Raw genomic sequence first — 20,113 nt, 5'->3', positions numbered from 1 at the left:
TGTGAATGAATACAAGTAACTTTCTTTAAAAAAAAAAAAAAAAGATACCGGTCTTGCTTAGCTCTAAACTATATAAAATAGTGTTCCTATGCTGAAAAATAATAATATAGTTGAAGGTTTCAGAAGTACCCAGTTAAAGAATTAAACACATTTTTTAAATTGTAAAGATGTATTCTGCATATACTTAGAGTACAGAGCAAGTATTATTTTTATACTTTTTCAAATTTCTATTTGTTAGAGAATTATCTTATAGCCCTCCACATTGTTTTTAAATTAGTCTTTCTGAATATTCATTTAATGTATGATCATCTCCAATTTATCTGTGGATTTAAGCCAAATTTTCAATAAAAATATTGTATTTTACAGCTTTGATAAATTAACCATGAAGTATATTATAATGATGCTAAAATATATTCATTCTTTACATTCTAGAAGATATGCTTTGGTGCCACATTACACCATCACTTGCAAATAAACCAGACTACAATGCTCTTGTCAGCATCCAGTGAAAAATATAATAATTACCTATAATTATACTATCTAACCAAACGATGAAAAATAATTAACCTGATTGAAGCACTCGATGTAGTAATTTTATTCTATTCAGTCTATGACTAGGATCATAAGCAATGAGTTCACTTAATTGTTTAAAAAATGAACTATTATGCAAAGTTGCAGCTTTCTATATTTAAGCTCTGAAGACAATGTTAATATTCAGCGTACTGATTAATAAGGATTGCTATTTATTATAAACAAGTATGTAACAAAGGCGATTTGCAAAACTAGTTTACATAGAAATATACTGGTCCTCAAACTTCAAATTTTCACGAGCACCTCATTCATTGGCTTTAATTGGTCTCCAGAGCACCTGCAATTTATTGTTCAGTACCTTCACGTAACCACTTTTGAACATATCATTATAGGTACAGGAATTTAAATCATAGAGAAGAACTCTTTCCTATAAAATTACAGTAAGGGTCAATTATTATTAAAACGAATTTCACAAATTAGTGGAGTTCACCATATCTGGATCATATGAGTACATAATTACATAATGCTCCTTGAAAATATTCACTTAAGCTAGAAGAGGTGATAGTCAATGAATTTCTCACTAGAATGAATCAGAAAAATTTCTTTGTTCCAACCTAACCTGAAAGAAAATCACTGCAAATCCTGCCACCGTGAATAAATTTAAAATGTATATGACAATCTCATCTCCCTATCATGCGATTAATATTCATGTAAAATGTTAGAATTGAGAAAAACTTCACAAAAGGACACTCTCTAAACAAATGTGAACACAGAGCCCGGTTTAGACTTGCCGCTGATAAGAGAGGTGATGATTATTAAGTTCACCCAGACAGAAATGTCATTTTAATGATCATGAAAGCCATGTTTTTGTAGTATAGGTATTCAGTTAGCTCCTCTCTCCAAACCCTGAGATTTATAAAACAGAATGTTTAATAAGCTCTTCAAAAAATTACCTGCTTCTGTAGCCATCTTTCATGTCTTCGTTGCTTCCTTCTCAGATTTTTCAACTTGCTCCTTTCTCTCTTACTGAGCCTCTGATTAATGGCACCCAATGAGAAGCTGCCCGAGCGCAGGAAGTCCAGTGGAGAGAGGTGCTCTTCCTGGTCCGGGGCCTCCAGCACGCTCCTGCCAGCTGAGGGCAGGTCCATCAGGAAAGTCAGGTTGTTAGAGCTAGCATGGTCAGAGTACCCTGCAGAAGCTTCTAGACCACACTGAAATTCTCCTCCTCTTTGTGTCTGGGTCTCATGGGGAGCCACTGAAAATCTTTGCAGCAGCATGCTAGGATCAAAATTGGATGAAATCTGAAAGGAACAGTTATTTTTACTAGATTCTACAGGCAAGCCCGAGAGGTGAATAGGCTGTGTTTCCTTTAGCCTGGGACAGGCAGTAGTCTTACTATGTATTTTATAAAAAGTGGGTAATAAAGTCAGTTTCTCACTGATGTTCAGATCCAAACTATGTGACTTCCTATGAAAAGCTCTTGTAGTGCATCTGCCCGTCACAAGCTGAGGAACAAAAAGCTGGTATTTTGGATCTGATGCTTTGAAGAGCAGTCTTTCATTCTTCATCTGAAAATATGTTGACCGTACCTCCAGGCAGAGTGCTTCTGTTAATCTTCCAGGGCCATTATTATTTTGGGCCATATTTAAAAACCCGTGATTTCTGTTTCTGGAGGCGCCACCTGTCAGCAGAGTTTCCTTGTCACAACCTGACTGAACTCTAGGATGTGACAAGTATTTCAGCGATGGTCTCATTAGTCGGCCTGCTCGTGTTGGCTGATAATCGGTCCAGCTCTTAGAGAGATGTACAGCTGCAAGCTGGCCACAGGAACATTTTGGAGTGCTGACAAAATTAAAGCCCCCTAAACGGGCCCCACAGAAAGGGCAATTCAGTTTTCCAACTGTCCACTGGGCCTACAGGTAATAAAGGAAAGTAAGACAATGATTTCATTGTAAAGTAATCAAAGAGCATGTGGGTTGTATTTTTTTTTTAAAGCCAACCACATGAAAGTTTTCTATGCCACAGAAAAGGCTGGCTTTCGGTTTTCTGATTGGTAGACAGAACAGTAAAGGGAAACAAGTTTCCTAATAAATAGAGATAAGCAACTCCGAAGTTCTAGAATGATAACATATTGCACATCACGCCCAACTCAACAATACTCCTAAGCGTTCTAAAAGAGCCTCTTAAACAATAGGTTGAATATGGATACAGTGTGAACTAATGAAAAGAAAAATACACGATGGAACCAGGAAGCAAATCAGTCTACAGAGCTTAATTTGCAAGTAAAATCTCACAGAAAAGTGTCTGTTTTGATACCCTTCTTGCATACCAAACACTGTGGGAGGGAACTTTACCCAACCAACAGAATAAAGCTCTTCCTGCCTTTTTACATACAACCAAAGATATTGGTTGCATACATAAGAGTGTACTTTCTATATTCAAGTGGGAAATTAATAATGAACTGGTTTAAAATTATTTTTTTCAAGAGAGGTAGTGAAATATCTGCAGCCTCCTAATACATTTTGTAAAGTTCTGGACACTTTAAAACCAGCGCATTGGCGTGTTCCCAGGAGGTCATTACAATGTGAGAATGAATGCAAAGGGTATCTATCAAATGTTATTTTTTAACAACAACAAAAAAGTCAGTGGAGAATAGCAACTACATTTCTTTCAAAAATCATTTAGTTTTACTTTTCTAATACATGAAGTTGCTTTGAATTGTGAGAAATAATAATACCATACTGTTAACAAGGTGGGTTCCGGCTCTTATAATATTTCATTAAGGAGCCTAAAAAAACATGGTAATTTGGTGTTGACTGTACACCGGAAATCATTAATCATCCATTTATTTTATAGGTGTATGCGCACATGAGTAATATAGGCTATTTTGTTTACTCAGTAGTATTTTGTTTACAATGCCTCATTGTATTGTTCTCGGTGCTGGAGGTACAGTAATAAACAAAAGAGAAAACCGTCTGACTTCATGGAGTTTTTATTCTAGTAGGGGAGCTAGGCAATTAATAAGACCAGCTAGCCGTATACGTATGTGGGTAAGTGTATATGTGTGTGTGTATTTATGTCTGTAATTATATATGTCATATATGCCTGTGCATTTTTTACAAGTACTATATATAATTTATTGTATGTATATGTATGTAAAATTAAAATAGCTATATAAACCAGAGAAGAGAGAAAGGAAGTGTGAAGAATAGGAATACTGGGGAAGGGCATAGGCAATGCCTCATTGTGAATAAAGACCTATGGAAATAAGGGAAGTGGTAAATAACTGTGGGAAGAGCAATCAGGGAAGGGGAAATAGCATGATTTGAAGTCTGAGATAGAAAAATACCTGGAACACTTCAGTAATAATGAAGAAGCCATAGGTGTAATCAAGAGTTACAGACCCTTTCTTATCTCTTGAAAGAGTGTATTGAAGAAAAATAGCTCTAGAATGAGGACAAAAAATCCTGAAAGTAGCAAATTCCTAATTTTACTCAGAAACCAAGGAACTTACTTTTTGTATTAGGCAGTTTATCCATTCTGGAAGAGCTTCTATGTCCATGTGCCACACATGACAAATACTTTGATCATCAGCAGAATGATGTCTATCCTGTTGTATCAAGATGCATGGTATTAGTACCAGTTCCAGATTTATTGGAGTAAAATACAAAAATATAAATTCAGTTTTACCTAGGATGAAAATATACACTGGGCTCCCCTTATTCCCATCCCCAAAACAAACCCACAAAAGCAAAAAAAAAAAAAAAAAAAAAATAATCAGGAAATAACTGCTCTTGAATTAAAAAAAAAAAAAGTCCTGCATTTCATTGATTTCATCAAATTAAATTTAAAATTTAGCAACAAGTCACTCAATAGACAAATTTGGCACCCTATTCTTTTTCCTGTGAGAAAAAAAAAAATAATGCCATTCATGACAACTTTCCCAGGCTTTTAATCTCTGATTCCATGTGGACTCTACTAATGATAGAATAAAGAAATTGCTATATAATCTATCAAGAAACTCAAGAAAAGCACAAGAGGATTGGGGAGAAGGATAATTGTATAGACTACTGGAAAAGCCCCAACTAAATATCAGCTGTATTAAAACAAAGAAATTTCAGAGCAAGACACTTTTGGCTTTCTGCAACAGACGTGCAGAAATCAAGGTGATATATAGGCAAAACTGCATACATATCAGTAAAATGCAGGGCAGGCCAGTATGGAGATAGAGGACTCTTTATCACCTTAGTAAACCTTAGGCCAATTTATCTTTACTTCTCTGAGTCTCAGTTTATTCACCTGTAAAACACTTCCAGATAATTCTAAGATCTCTTATGAGTATACAAAATTTCATTTTATGATGACAGAAAAGAGTTTCTCATGAAACACAGGGAAAAATAAGGCTTCTTATTTCCAGGATCAGATTTTACATAAAAGCAGCTCTTCCAAGTTGCCAAAGTACAACATTTTTTAGACTTCCCCAGCAGAGGCTATAATTACATTAATAAAATAAACAAGGAAATTACTAAACATACCTACTAAATCTATATTCACAGTGATTAGAATGAAATAAGACTGAACTTCTTTAAGAACAATTTGCTGAATGATCTACATTAGATTATGACTTGGAACCAAGATCACCCAGGATTTCTAGGTTTAATTTCCCAAATTGATTCCTCTGGGCACTATATCACTTTTCTCTTCCGTGAATACATCTTAAGATACTAAATGGTAGTCAAGTATACAAGAAAAGTTTCAGTAAGATTTATTTTTTAAGATTTCTTTATTCATGGGAGACACAGAGAGAGAGGCAGAGACGCAGGCAGAGGGAGAAGCAGGCTCCATGCAGGTAGCCTGATGCGGGACTCGATCCCAGGACCCTGGGAACATAACCTGAGCCCAAGGAAGACGCTCAAACACTGAGCCACCCAGGTGTCCCTAAGTATGATTTATTTACATGTCAGAAAGATCTATAAAGAAACCATCTTAATCTAATTTCTGTCATGCACCCCCCCAAATCACAAACTAATTAAAAGGGGAAAGGGACATGAGCTCTTATTACATGTTAGACCACATTTCATTATTTTGTATACTAGACACAACTGTATTTTATATACTATAAACAACATCACTGAACCTAATTCAAGAGTGTAACAGAGGAAAAAAAGTACTTTTGTTAAAAGGTCTGAAAATTTTCCATTTCTGAGGTTTTAAAAATTTACAACATAGGTTGAAAATATTTCAAGGGCAAACACAAAGTCCGCTGAGAAAGATTTATAGTGGACCAAAGAGAAACTTTATAGTCATATTAATGACGTCCGAACTCTAAATCTGATCAACAGAATACAACTTATCAAGTCAACAGTAGGAATGATAACAAAGGACAAGGCAAGTCCATGTCAAAATGAAAAAGGTATTATTGAATGGAAGCAAAGTTGGGAAGAAAGGAGGAGATACTAGGATCAGTCTCTGGCTCACTTGTCTTACTGCTCCCTAATACATGTGTCCTCACAAGAGTGTCAGGCAGACATTTTATTCTAGATTCTCATAAAATAAAAGAAGAAAAAATTCAGGCAGAGGGAAGTAATTACTGGTTTCAACATAGTAAAGTGAGTACATAATCTAGTCTATTCTCCCTTTCAAAACAATGAGCCTATAAGAGACATTTACAAAAAGGAACCAATAGCTGAACTAGAAAATACAAGAGATTTTACTGAACCAGAAATTATGAGGACCCTCTGGAAGATCAACAAGCAAACAGCAGTACAAGGTATCCAAGTTCCAAGTTCAAGATAGATGAGAGCACCACAAAGAATGGTCCACGTCAAAGCAGTGAAAACCAGAAACAAAAAAGGCCCTGGTTTACTATCAGGGGTGGAAGGGAAGTCTGTCCGTCTCCAGGCAAGAGGTGCACTTGGGCAAGAGAGAAGTAGGGCGACATCCCAGGATACGTGGAAATTCCTAGAAAAAATGGAAAGCATTTGCGGCAAGTCTAGAAGATGCGCTATTTAGGACCAATCTCTATTCTTGCTGAAAATAGCAGCACGACATGTAAAGAATGTGAACTAGATCTGTTTTTACCAATAAGATTTCACCAAATTCAATTTAAAATTTAGCAACAACAAAAAAATAAACAAATAATTAAAAAAATAAAATAAATTTAGCAACAAGTCACTCAACTAGTAGAGATACATCTCTATTACATACTGTTTGTTCTTTTAAAAAAGTCAAGTGAAAGAGAAATAAATGCACTCTGAGCTATGCTATAAAAGCATATACAACCTAAAAATAAGCAGTATTACAACTTTGCTATAGAAACAACAACAAAAAAAAGAAACAAATAAATAGAAATAATACCTAAAATGCCATGTACCAAGGTGATAACTCGGTTAGATTTGAAGGAAGAAAGACCAAGATTAGGAGTTACTAAAAGGGAACTTTAACTTTCTCATTATTGCTTTAATGGGAGAATATATTAAATTATATAATTAAAATTGTATTTAAAAATTGATTTCAAGTCAAAATAAAATAAACGGATTTCTTCTGATTCTGGCAATGCTGAAGTGATATCAGACATGCTCTCAGCAGTACAATAGATAACACTAGGTAAAACATACTTAAAAATTGTTTTAAGACACTGAACAAAAGAACTGGAGGACTGTGATCCCTGAGAGAAAAAACCTAATAAGATAAGCCTAAAAATCACCCTTGATTTCTGCCCTAGGGAACTTTCAGAATCTTGCTGTAGGGAGAAGGAACCCAAGAACACAGCACCCTTGCTGATAAAATAAGATAGAAGTGTATAGAGGGCTAAATAGAGTTTATAGGATACTGTATAGACAAGGATAAACCTACTAAGAAAAAGTTCCAGATAATTGCATAGATATTCCTCTAAATCTTTGGTTGAATACCAGTAAGAACACATGCTGGGTGAGATATAAGAGAACTGTCCACTACACTCTGTTGTGACTCTTTTTTTGATTGATTGATTCATTCATTCATTCATTTAAGCTAGAGACAGGGAAAGAATCTTTTTTGTTTGTTTGTTTTAAGACTTTATTTCTGGGGTCGCCTGGGTGGCTCAGTGGTTGACTGTCTGCCTTTGGCTCAGGGCGTGATCCCAGAGTCCAGGGATCGAGTCCCATATCGGGCTCCCTGCGAGGAGCCAGCTTCTCCCTCTGCCTGTGTCTCTGCCTCTCTGTGTCTCTCATGAATAAATAAATAAAATCTTAAAAAAAGATTTTATTTCTGTATTAGAGATATAGCATGTGACCAACAGCATGGGAGTGGGGGAGCTGAAACAGCAAGAAGGAGAAGACGTGCCAGGACCCCGGGATCATGGCCTGAGCCAAAGGTAGACACTTAACTGACTGAGCTACCAAGGTGCCCAGAAAGACAGGATCTTTTTTTTTTAATAAAGATTTTACTTATTTATTCATGAAAGACACAGAGAGAGAGAGAGACAGACAGACAGACAGAGACACAGGCAGAGGGAGAAGCCGACATCCTATAAGGAGCCCAATGTGGGACTTGATCCCAGGACCCTGGGATCACGACCTGAGCCAAAAGCAGATGCTCAACCACTGACCCACCCAGGCACCCCAGAAATCCAGTATCTTAAGCAGGCTTCTCACTCAGTGTGCAGCCTGACTTTGGGGTTCAGTCTCACAACCCAGAGATCATGACCTGACCCAAAATCAAGAGTCGGATGCTTAACTGACTGAGCCACCCAGGTTCCCCTGTTATTATTCTTTTAATGTCACTACCTCTGTAATGATATCTCTTCTTTTCCCTAAAATTGGTCATTTGTGTTTTATCTCTATTTTCCTTTTCACTCTACTTTGTGACATGTTAATTTCATTGATGTTTAAGAAAATTATTATTCAATTTCATTCTAATTTCCTTTTTTACCTTGTGTTACTTTCTTCCTTTTGCTTACTTTAGATTTCATTTGCTCTTCTTGCTTCCTTCCCAAGTAGGAAGCTTACAGTATTGATTTTAAACCTTTCTTTTTTCAAATATAAGTGTTTACACTCCAAAGTTTCTTGTGAGCATTGCCTTTACTTGTATCCCACAAAATTTCTTTTTTTTTTTTTTTTTTTTTTTTTTAACTTTTTTTATTTATTTATGATAGTCACAGAGAGAGAGAGAGAGAGAGGCAGAGACACAGGCAGAGGGAGAAGCAGGCTCCATGCACTGGGAGCCTGATGTGGGATTCGATCCCGGGTCTCCAGGATCACGCCCTGGGCCAAAGGCAGGCGCCAAACCGCTGCGCCACCCAGGGATCCCCCCACAAAATTTCTTACGTGTGTTTTCCTTTTCACTCAATTTCAAGTATTTTCTAACTTCTCCTGTGATTTCTTCTTTGACCTTAAGTTCTATAGAAGTATATCTTTTTAATCTGCAAATATTTGGGGATTTTCAGATAACTTTCTGCAATTGTTTCCTAATTCAATGTCATTGAAGTCAGAAAATACATTTGATATTATTTCATTTCTTTCAAAACTATATAACGATCCAACAAATGATATATCCTGAAGAATATTACATGTACACTTTAAACAAATACCTTTTCTGCTGTTGTTGGGTAATAACATTTCACACATGTCAGCGGTGTTGCCTAAATGTCCTATATTCTTACTGAGATTCTCTCTTTCTGTTCTACAGACTTATGAAACAAATCCTGAAATTTCCAATTATAATTATGGATGTATCATTTCCTATTTTTAAATTTTTTTATTTTTTGTAAATTTATTTAAGATTTAAATTCAATTAGTCAACAGATAGTACATTATTAGTTTCAAATGTGGTATTCAATAAATCATCAGTTGTGTAGAACACCCACTGCTCATCACATCACGTGCCATCCTTAATGCCCATTACCTAATTACCCCATCCCCTACCTCCCCTCCAGGAGCCCTCAGTTTGTTTCCTACCATTAAGAATCTCATGGTTTTTCTCCCTCTCTGATGACTTCCCATTCAGTGTTTCCTCCTCCATTTCTTCTTTAAATTCTATTTTGCATCAAGTATTTTGAAGTTCAGCTATTTGGTGCACACATACTTACAGTTGTTATGTTTTTCTGATGAATCAATTCTTTTATAATTATTAAAATGTTCTTTTTTCATTCTTAATAGTATTTGTTGTTCTGAAATTTACTTTGATAATAACATAGCAATTTCAGCTCTCCTTTATGTTTTCATGATAAAAACTTTTATCCTTTCATTTTAACCTGTGTCTTTGCAATGTATTTCTTATAAACAACATATAGTTTGATCTTTGTCTAGCTTGATATTCTTGAATTTGTAATTGGAGTATTTATGCCACTTAATGTAATATATCAAAATGTAAATATCAATATGTTTGAATTTTTTTAATATGTTTGAATTTAAATCCAAGATCCTATTTCTTATTTGTCTCATCATTTTTCTTTGTTTTTCTTCTTTTACTATCTATATGGGTTAAGTTTTTTTTTGGAATTTTTTGTGTGTGTATGTTTTCTGTTGGCTTTCTACGGTACATTTTTTGCCCTCAGTGGTTATTCTTTTGTTTATAATATGCATCTTTAATTTATCATAGTCTTCCTTTAAATCATATTATACCATGGTCTGTACAGAGTAAGAAGCTTACTCAGGATACTTCCCTTTCTTGCTGCCTATTCTTTGTATTATTGCTTTCATGTATTTTATTTTTGAACTTATCAATCCCATGATACACTGCTAACATTCTGCTTTAACAAGTAAATTGTCCTTTAAAGAAAATGAAAAGGAAAAATAGATGTTTTACATTTACCAACACATTTACCATTTCAAGATCACTTTATTCAGTTGTGTCCAAATTCCATTTGATGAAATTTTCCTAGTATCTGAAGAACTTTCTTTTATAGTAAAAATTTACTGATAAGTTCTTTTAGAGTTTATTTGTGTGAAATAGTCTTTAATGCACCTTCATTTAAAACATTTTATGTACAGTAAAATTACTCTGTAGTATGCGGTCCCTTGGGTTTTGAGAAATGCATTGGATTGATTATACGTAACCACAATCAAGAGACAAAACAGTTCTATTATTTTCCTCAAATTCTTCCATGCTGGCTCTACCTAGTAAATATCTTCCTCCCCACTTTCTGATCTGTTCTCCATCTGCATAGTTTTATTCTGACTCACCTTGTTCAACTGGGACAGTCAGTTCAACAAGCCTGTAACTTCAACTTTCCCTGAATCCCAGGTAAGCTTCTCCATTTCCTGGACCAGAGAGATGTGGATCTAACTCTATGATCAAAGGCCTAGTTTCTCTGACAGATATTCACGGTATCAAGTTCAGAGACAATGAAAAGTGGCTTAGGTTTCAATTCATCCTCTTGGTTGTCAGCTTTTCCTTGCTCTGCTCTACTTTATATTTGTCTTCCTTTCCTGTCTCCATCAGCACACACTGTGTCCCTTGGGTCTTAGTGGGTCTTTAGCCATCTCAGTGTTCCTCCTCTTTCTGGGTATAGTTCTGGGTCTAGAATTTTTTTCATGCTTTTATTTGATTATAGTTGACATTATAATTATATTTGATTATAGTTGATTATTTTATTATTGTGTGTCAACAGTGTTATACTAGGCATACAATACAGTGATTTGACAAGTTTATATGTTATGCCAGGCTCACCATAAGTGTAGTTACCGTCTGTCACCATATAACATATTCCCTATGTTGTCCCTTTTATCCCTATGACTTACTCATTCCAGAATTGGAAGCCTGTATCTTCCACTCCCCTTCACTCATTTTGCCCATCCTGTCAAACACTTCCCTCTGGAAAAATCAGTTTGTTCTCTGTATTTATGGGTATGGTTCTTTTTGTTTATTCATTTTTTAAAAATTCCACAAACGAGAGAAATCATATGGTATTAGTCTTTCTCAGTCTGACTTATTTTACATAGCATAATACTCACTAGGTGCATCCATGTTGTGGTAAATGGCAAGATCTCACCAGTCTCCTCAAAAAATAATGTTGGGAAAACTGGACAGCTACATGCCAAAGAATAAAACCTGACCACATTGTAACACCATACACACACACACACACACACACACACACACAAACCTCAAAATGGATTAAAGACCTAGATATGTTGCCTAAAACACAAAAATCCTAGAAGAGAACAGGGGCAGTAATTTCTTTGTCATTGACCATAGCAATGTTTTTCAAGATAGGTCTCCTAAAGCAAGAGAAACAATAGCAAAAAATAAACTATTGGGACTACATCAAAATAAAAAGCTTTTGTACAAAGGAAAGCATCAACAAAACCAAAAGGCAACCTACTGAATGGGAGAAATCTGCAAATGATACAACCAATAAGGGCTTAATATAAAAAATATATAAAGAGCTTACCTAATTCTATACACACACAAAAAAAACCAACACAATCCAATGAAAAACTGAGCAGAAGTCATGAAAACACATTTTTCTAGATGCCAACAGACATCTGAAAAGATGCTCAACATCAGTAATCCTCAGGAAAACACAAATCAAAACCACAATGAAGTATTACATTATACCTGTCAGAATGGCTAAAATAAAAAGCTCAAGAAATAACAGGTGTTGACAGGAGGTGGAGAAAAAAGAACTCAGCAGGCACTGTTGGTGGGAATATAAATTGTACCACAGAAAACAGTATGGAGGCTCTTAAAAAATAAAAATAGAAATACCATATGATCCAATAAATCCTCTAATGGATAATTTACCTCCCCTCTCCGAAAAACAATGAACACTACTTCAAAAAAACAGATACACTAATTTATGTTTATTGCAGCCTCACTTATAATAGCCAAGATATGGAAGCAACCTAAGTGTTGATTTATAGATGACTGGATAAAGACATGGTACACAGACAATTCATTCTCACTGTTTCTATACCACATTGTATTGATGGTCCAAGTCAGCAGAGTATGGCAAGAAAACAAAAGGAGACACATGGGTTAAAGATTAAGTAACAAGATACAACTTCTCATCCATTAAGATGACTAATAAAAAAAGAAAAAAATAGTAAAATAAAGAGAACATAAGTAGAAAAGGGAAAGAAAGAAAATAGTGATACATGCTATAATATTGATAAATCTTGAAAACATTATGCAGGGTAAAAGAAGCCAGACACAGAGGGCTACGTAATGCATGACTACATTTAAATAAAATATTCAGAATCCAGCCAGCCCATCTACAGACATAAAGGAGATGGGCAAATGTCTGGGCTTTGGGGGAAGGGTAAATGGAGAGGGTTAGCTTAATGAGCATGAGCTTTTCTCTTGGGAGGATGAAAATGTTCTGGAATTAGACAGTGATGATGGCTGTGCAACATTGTAAATGCACTAAATATCACTAGTAGTACATTTTATATTATGCATATTTTCACACATTTTTATTTATTTATTTATTTATTTATTTATTTATTTCACACATTTTTAAACAAGTACAATGTAACCTTTTAATTCACATTTAACATAATATGAAGAAAAACTATGGAATTCACCAGAAAGGTTTTTAAATTAATAAATCTGCATAATTTCAGCATAGAAGGTCAATATATAAATTTCTACGTATCACATTTCTGTAAATTAACAGAAAATAATGGGAAAGCAAAAATATTTAAAATATCACTTAGAAGAGAATCCAAAGATATGACCTAGTTAGGTATAAATTTAATGCAATATATTTAAGACTTGTCCACTGAAAACTACAGAACACTATATAAAAAAGACCTAATTAAACCAAGGAATATATCATGTTTTTACAATATCAATTTTTCCCAGACTAATTTACAGATTTACCACAATCCCACTCAAAATCCCAGCAGGCTTCTTTGTAGAAACTGATAAAGTACAAAGTTTATATGAAAATGTAAAATTACCTAAAACAGTCCAAGAAATTCTAAAACAGAAGAAGAAAGGTGGAGGCCATATACTATCTAATTACAACACTTACCAGATCACTGGAACAGAGTAGAGCCCAAAAGTAGACCTGTATATATGGTCAATTAATTCTTGGTAAATATGCTAAGGTAATGAGAAAAGATATACTTCCCAATAATTGGTGGTGGAACAACTGGATCACTGTACGAGGTTAAAAGAAAACCAAAAAAGCCAAAGCAAAAAACCCTGATGCCTACCATATACCATACTCAAAAATAACTCAAAAAATGGATTCAGTCCTAAAAAGTAAAAGCTCTAAGTACAAAGCATCTAGAAGAAAATACAAGAGAAAACCTTGTAAACCCTGGAATAGGAAATGTATTCTCAGAACACAAAAAAACACAATCCACAAAGAACAATAAAGTCGATTTCATAAAAATTAAAACAATCAATTGTTCAAAAAGTATCATTAACGAAGTAAAAGCACAAACCACAGGCTGGAAGAAAATTTAAAAAACCTGTATCTAACAAGAACTTTTTAGCCATATATATATATATATATATATATATATACACACACACACACACACACACACACACAAAAACAAAATCTCTTACAACTAAATAAGAAGAAAATACAATTTTTAAAATGAGCACAAGATTTTAACAGACGCTTTACAGAAGGAGACAATATTAATGTTGAAAACCACATTTTAAAAAGGCAAAACAGTAGTCACTGGAGAAATGCAAATTCAAACCACAATGGATTCTTCCAATGTACATTTATTTAAAAGCTTCATAAGGAAGAAAGAGAGGAGGATGATAAAGAGGAGAAGGAAAAGGGAAAAGAAAAGAACTAGCAACATCAGTACCGACAAAGAGCAACCAAAAATCTCATATGTCACCAGCACAAAAGCAAAATGGTATAGTCATTTTCGAAAACCGTTTGTTAGTTTCTTAAAAAATTATGCCTACACTTACCATAAGACCTAGCAGTTCCTAGAGAATATGGAAATATATGTCCACATAAAGATTTGTATACATATGTTCTTAACAACTTTATTATAGCTCAAAACTGCAAATACCCTAAACGTCCAAAACAATTATGGCATCCCTCCAATGGATAAACAACTATAGGATCCATATAATGGAGTAATATTCAGTAATAAAAACATAACTACTGATACATGCAACAACTTGAATCAATCTCAGAAACATCATCCTGAACATAAAAAACCACACATGAAAGAATACACTTGGGCAGCCTGGGTGGTTCAGCTGTTTGGCACCTGCCTTAGGCCCAGGGCGTGATCCTGGAGACCTGGGATCGAGTCCCGCATCGGGCTCCCTGCATGGAGCCTGCTTCTCCCTCTGCCTGTGTTGTGTCTCTGCCTCTCTCCCTCTGTGTCTCTCATAAATAAATAAATAAAACCTTTTTTTTTTAAAAAAAAGAGAATACATTTATATTCTCTCACTCTAAATATATACATTTACATATATAACTTCTACATTTGTATATAGTTTCTACATATACATATATTTTCTATATATATATAGTTTCTATGTATAGAAACTGCAGAAAAGGATGCCTGGGTGGCTTAGTCAGTTAAGTATCTGCCTTTAGCTCAGGTCATGATCGTGGGTCTTGGGATCGAGTCCTGCATTGGGCTCCCTGCTCAGCGGGGAGACTGCTTCTCCCTTTACCCACCCTCCTGCTCATGCTCTCTCTATTCTCTGTCTCTCTCTCAAATAAACAAAACCTTTAAAAAAAACAACCCAAACTAGAAAAGAATGAATTTGTACATTTTGAAAATGGTGGCAAGTACATGAGTATGTGTATGTTTGCCAAAACTCATTGAAATGTGCATTTTACTACATGTAAATTATACCTAAATAAAATTGATTTTAAAAATATTAAATAATAGTGTCCTTAAGAAAAGTTACCGGAGATCCCTGGGTGGCTCAGTGGTTTAGCGCCTGCCTTAGGCCCAGGGCATGATCCTGGAGACCTGGGATCGAGTCCCACTTCAGGCTCCCTGCCTGTGTCTCTGCTTCTCCCTCTGCCTGTGTCTCTGCCTCTCTCTCATAAATAAATAAATAAAATCTTAAAAAAAAAGAAAAGTTACCAATATTGCTTGTGAATCATAAAATTTGGTTGGTAAGCTTCATAAGACATATACTACTTTAGTCCTCTCTGTATCTTCAGAAAAAGACAGCGTGTGAAATACAGTAGGCACTTATTAAACATTTGATGAATGAAAGAAAGCTTATTGTGTGAGTTTTAATAGATTTTTCATTGCAATCATTACCTTTACCTTTCCCAGCCCCTGTAGTTTTTAAAGTATTTCTTTAAGCTACTGAAGACTGCCCCTACGGTGCACTGGTACTCTAGAATGGATAAACAACTATAGGATCCATATAATGGAGTAATATTCAGTAATAAAAAGATATCAACTACTGATATATGAAACAACATGAATCAACCTCAAGTGTGCTTGTTTTTACTTTCTGTATTCTTAGAAAAAATTTCTTTAAAAATCTGAATTCTTAACAATTTGGTCATATATGAGCCAAAGCTCATCATAACAAATTTAAACGGACTATACAAATCTTTTTTGTTAAAGAACCTTGGGAAACTCACTGAAAATGATTCAATAAACAGTCTAGCTTTACCTAAATGCTTTGCCTTAGAAACAAAATGAAGGTATGGATGACATTTTTGCAGAATAGAATTGATCTCACAAACATTTGGCTTCATACACATTAGCCCCTTACACTAGGAGCTGACAGTTATTCAGATTAGTCTAGCAGTGATGAATTCTTTAAAAGACTGTTACCGAGAATACAAAGTGGAATGCACAAATAAAATCACCTTTACTTTGTTATTAGACTTGCTCTGACTTTTCAAGATTCTATCGATATATAAACTTAGTATTTCTACATTGGTACAAAGAACATTAATTTGACTTAATGTTAAATTAAGTTAATGGCAATCAACCTATCAATATTTACTGAATGATTACTAGACACAGTATTAACCATATAAAGGGAGTGAAAAATTGTATATATATGTGTATGTGTGTGTATACACACACAATGAGGTAATAAATATATGTGTGTATATATATGTGTATGTGTAGACATAAAAATATAAGTGTGTATATATATATACACACACACATATATGCATGCCAGGGACTACTGCCAGGTACCTTACATTTGTTATTTTGTTATTTCAGTGTGCATATTCCATTATTTTATCATATAAAGTGATTATATTTAATCTCATAAGATTGATCATAATAAGTAAGAAACCACTACAAATTATAGAGATGCCTTTTGAACATTCTTGTGAGAATAAATTGGAGTTATAGTTCTAGGTAGGTGAAGGATATTTTAGGAAGTATTTACTTTTACTAGCTCACCAACATTTGTACTATGCTTACTATTCCCAGGCACTGTTTTCCAGACAAGGAAACTAAGACAAGAGAAATTAAGTAACTTTTATGTAACTTGTCCACGGTCATATAAGCATTAAAAAAGGATTTCCATCAGGCCACCAGGCTTCAAAACTTCTGTCCTCGGTCACTGAGCTTTCGCTGTTACTTCCTGTATCAAAGGAATATTCTCATTTTCAGGCCATCAACTTTCTGATATCTTTGGCATGAGTATGTTTTAAGCCATGACACTATTTTTCCCTAGGCTTAAAAAAACAAAACAAAACGAAACTCTGAGGCTTGCCTTATATTTAAATTAACAAAAAATGATATTCTAACTTGTACAAGAGGAAAGGTAGAATTTGGAAAACATTCTACAGTTGCTTCTGATATGGGACCCCAACGTGATCTTTGAGAACTACTAACACAAAGTAAGCACACATTTTTCTCTAAATAGTTAAGAGTTAGAGCAGAGTTTCACATCAACAGAAGAGGAGGAAAATCAATTACGGCAATTGATACAGGTGAGAGGAATGCAAAAGGCTGGGTGAAGAAGGTACAGTGTTCTGTTTCCTCTTCAGAAAAGTTAGATATGGCAAACAAAGACAGCCAGGGTAAACAAAGAAGCCTCAATTATAAATGAGACTGCCGACTAACTACTTCAGTTGTATTTACACACAGTCTTAGAAAATATATATAACATTCATGATATTTACTTCCAATATAGTTTAAAAGGTAAAGTAGGACATACCACACTATTAAGTTTATAAGTCTACCGGCCCCTTATTTTTAAAAATCAGAAATATATGTGATAAGACAAGTTTTAACAGATTTATTTTAAGATGAGTGACTAAAATGGAAGCAATCTGATTTTAAGGATTTAAAGCCTTTAAAGTAATGGCACGAGAGGTTATCTCCTCTGGAAAAAAAATTAAACTGAGAATTAGAAAAACTATTATTAAGGGCTTCAAAAAAACCTTACTAAACAGTTTTTTTAAGATTATTTATTTATTTATTCATGAGAGGCAGAGACACAGGCTGAGGGGGAAGCAGGCTCCCCACAAGGAGCCCCATGTGGGATTTGATCCCAGGATCTCAGGATCACCAAAGGCAGACGCTCAACCACTGAGCCACCCAGGCGTCCCCCTAGACAGTTTTTTCATGTCTCAAATTTATCAGTGGGGAAAGAAGGAAGGGAAGAAGGAGAAAGTAACTAACAGCCAATTTCACTTAATGCTGTCAGAGAAATGTTGCCAAAATATTTTGTAAATGAAATAATTTGTTTAAGCAGCAGGGGGAGCTCAGGCATTGTTATTTTGTTTGTTCCTCAAGGGTAGTGAATGTTTCTGGTTGCTGCGTACAGGGAGAACTTCATTTAATTTTAAAATTACAAATTTTATGCATTCTCTTTCTGTTATTTAATGATCTTTAAAATTCTTAACTAAGGTTTAATGTTAAAAGCTGACTTAGACAATTTAATATACGATATCTTGAAGGATGTTTAACATTTGGCATTTCCCATGTTAGCATTAATACACCCTCAGCTAATTCATTAAAAGTGAGCCAACAATTCATGTAACTACATGGCTATAAACACAAAGAAAAGACTGGGTAACAAATATATCATTTACATTATTTTTTTGTCATTTACATTATTTTTATTTTATTTTTTTATTTTATTTTTTTTATTTATGATAGTCACACAGAGAGAGAGAGAGGCAGAGACATAGGCAGAGGGAGAAGCAGGCTCCATTCCCTGGGAGCCCGACATGGGATTCGATCCTGGGTCTCCAGGATCGCGCCCTGGGCCAAAGGCAGGCACTAAACCGCTGCGCCACCCAGGGTTCCCTGTCATTTACATTATTAATTAAATGTTTGAAGTGTCACAAATGTAAAGGAACCAAATTCTATTATACTGCCTTTTTTTTTTTTTTTTTTTTGTCTATTTGTACTCTAAGAAGATACTTCACGGTAGAAACTTTTCTTTTTACTCAAAGGGTCAGAATGAATGCAAAAATTATTGACAGTCTCTTACATCCAATCTTGTCAACTTTCTAAAAATTCACTCTTCACACAACAGCCAAAATAGTCTTTTTAAAATTCAATGGTCATTATCACTCCTTTTCAGTAATTCCTCAGCTCTCAGAATAAAGATCAAAGTCCTTAATTTGGCTTACAAGACCATAAATGATCTAACTAATCCTTTTCTTTCTAGCTTCAGATCTTGCCAAACTATCCGTTTGATCTCTGAACTCCAGTCATGGACATCTAGTTCCATAAACAGTCCACATTCTCTCCACCACAGAGCCTTTCAACATGCTGGTCCCAAAGCTGAGAATGTTCTATGTCATGTACTGCTGACACTATTCATCCACCATATCCTCATGCAAGTCACTTTGTCAGACAAGCCTTCCTGATACAGGTAGGTTCAATCCTCTCTAAATTCTGTTCTTGGCAACCCTGGGTGGCGCAGCGGTTTAGTGCCTGCCTTTGGCCCAGGGCGCGATCCTGGAGACCCGGGATCAAATCTCACGTCGGGCTCCCAGTGCATGGAGCCTGCTTCTCCCTCTGCCTCTGTCTCTGCCTCTCTCTCTCTCTCTCCCTCTCTTTCTCTCTCTCTCTCTGTGACTATCATAAATAAATAAAAATTTAAAAAATAAATAAATTCTGTTCTTATGGCTCCCTATACTTTTCCTTTTTGCCATTTGCATGGCCAGTAAATTAATATTTATAACTGACCACTATATCAGAAGCTTCACAAGGACAGGGCATCTCTCTTCTGCTCTGGTTTCGATTTGCAGAGTCTATTACAGGAATTGTTTGTTGTGTCCTAGTCGGCTGGGGCTGCCATAACAAAATACCATAGCCTGTGTGGCTTCAACAGAAGACATTTATTCCTCATAGTTCTGGAGGCTAGAAATCTGAGGTCAAAGTGGCAGTATGCTCAGGTACTGGTAAGACCTCTCTTCTTAGCTTGCAGATGGCTGCCTTCTCACTGAGATCTCACATGGTGGACAAAAAGAATGATATCTCTCTTTTGCTTAGAAGGCCACACTATTTACAAGTTAGGACCCTATCCTTAAGATTTCATTTAACCTAAATTACCTCCTAAAGACGTATCTCTAGATACAGGCACACTGGGGAATAAGACTTTACCATGAACTTGTAGAGGCAATACCATTACGTCTATATAGCATGTGAAAAGATTAAGCATGAAATAAATATATGCTAATATTAACAAAAGGGAACATAAAAGT

At 35.1% G+C, this 20,113-nt stretch overlaps 1 protein-coding gene across 3 annotated transcripts in view; it reads right to left on the bottom strand.

Annotated features, from left to right (window-relative positions):
• The window catches only part of RNF180 (ring finger protein 180), a 193,086-nt gene that overhangs the window by 134,859 nt on the left and 38,114 nt on the right, over positions 1–20,113 (bottom strand). For all 3 annotated transcript variants that reach the window (XM_072826620.1, XM_072826619.1, XM_072826621.1), the window contains exons 3-4: positions 4,046–4,141; positions 1,485–2,444 (exon numbers count right to left, since the gene is read on the bottom strand). In XM_072826620.1, the coding sequence (XP_072682721.1) occupies positions 1,485–2,444; positions 4,046–4,141 (1,056 nt within the window). The remainder of the gene's footprint in view (positions 1–1,484; positions 2,445–4,045; positions 4,142–20,113) is intronic.

Source organism: Canis lupus, chromosome 5 (genome assembly GCF_048164855.1).
Source record: "Canis lupus baileyi chromosome 5, mCanLup2.hap1, whole genome shotgun sequence".
Classification (NCBI taxonomy): Eukaryota; Metazoa; Chordata; class Mammalia; order Carnivora; family Canidae; genus Canis; species Canis lupus.
The sequence above is the reverse complement of the archived record's forward strand: the minus strand, read 5'-3'. Positions and strand labels throughout refer to the sequence as shown.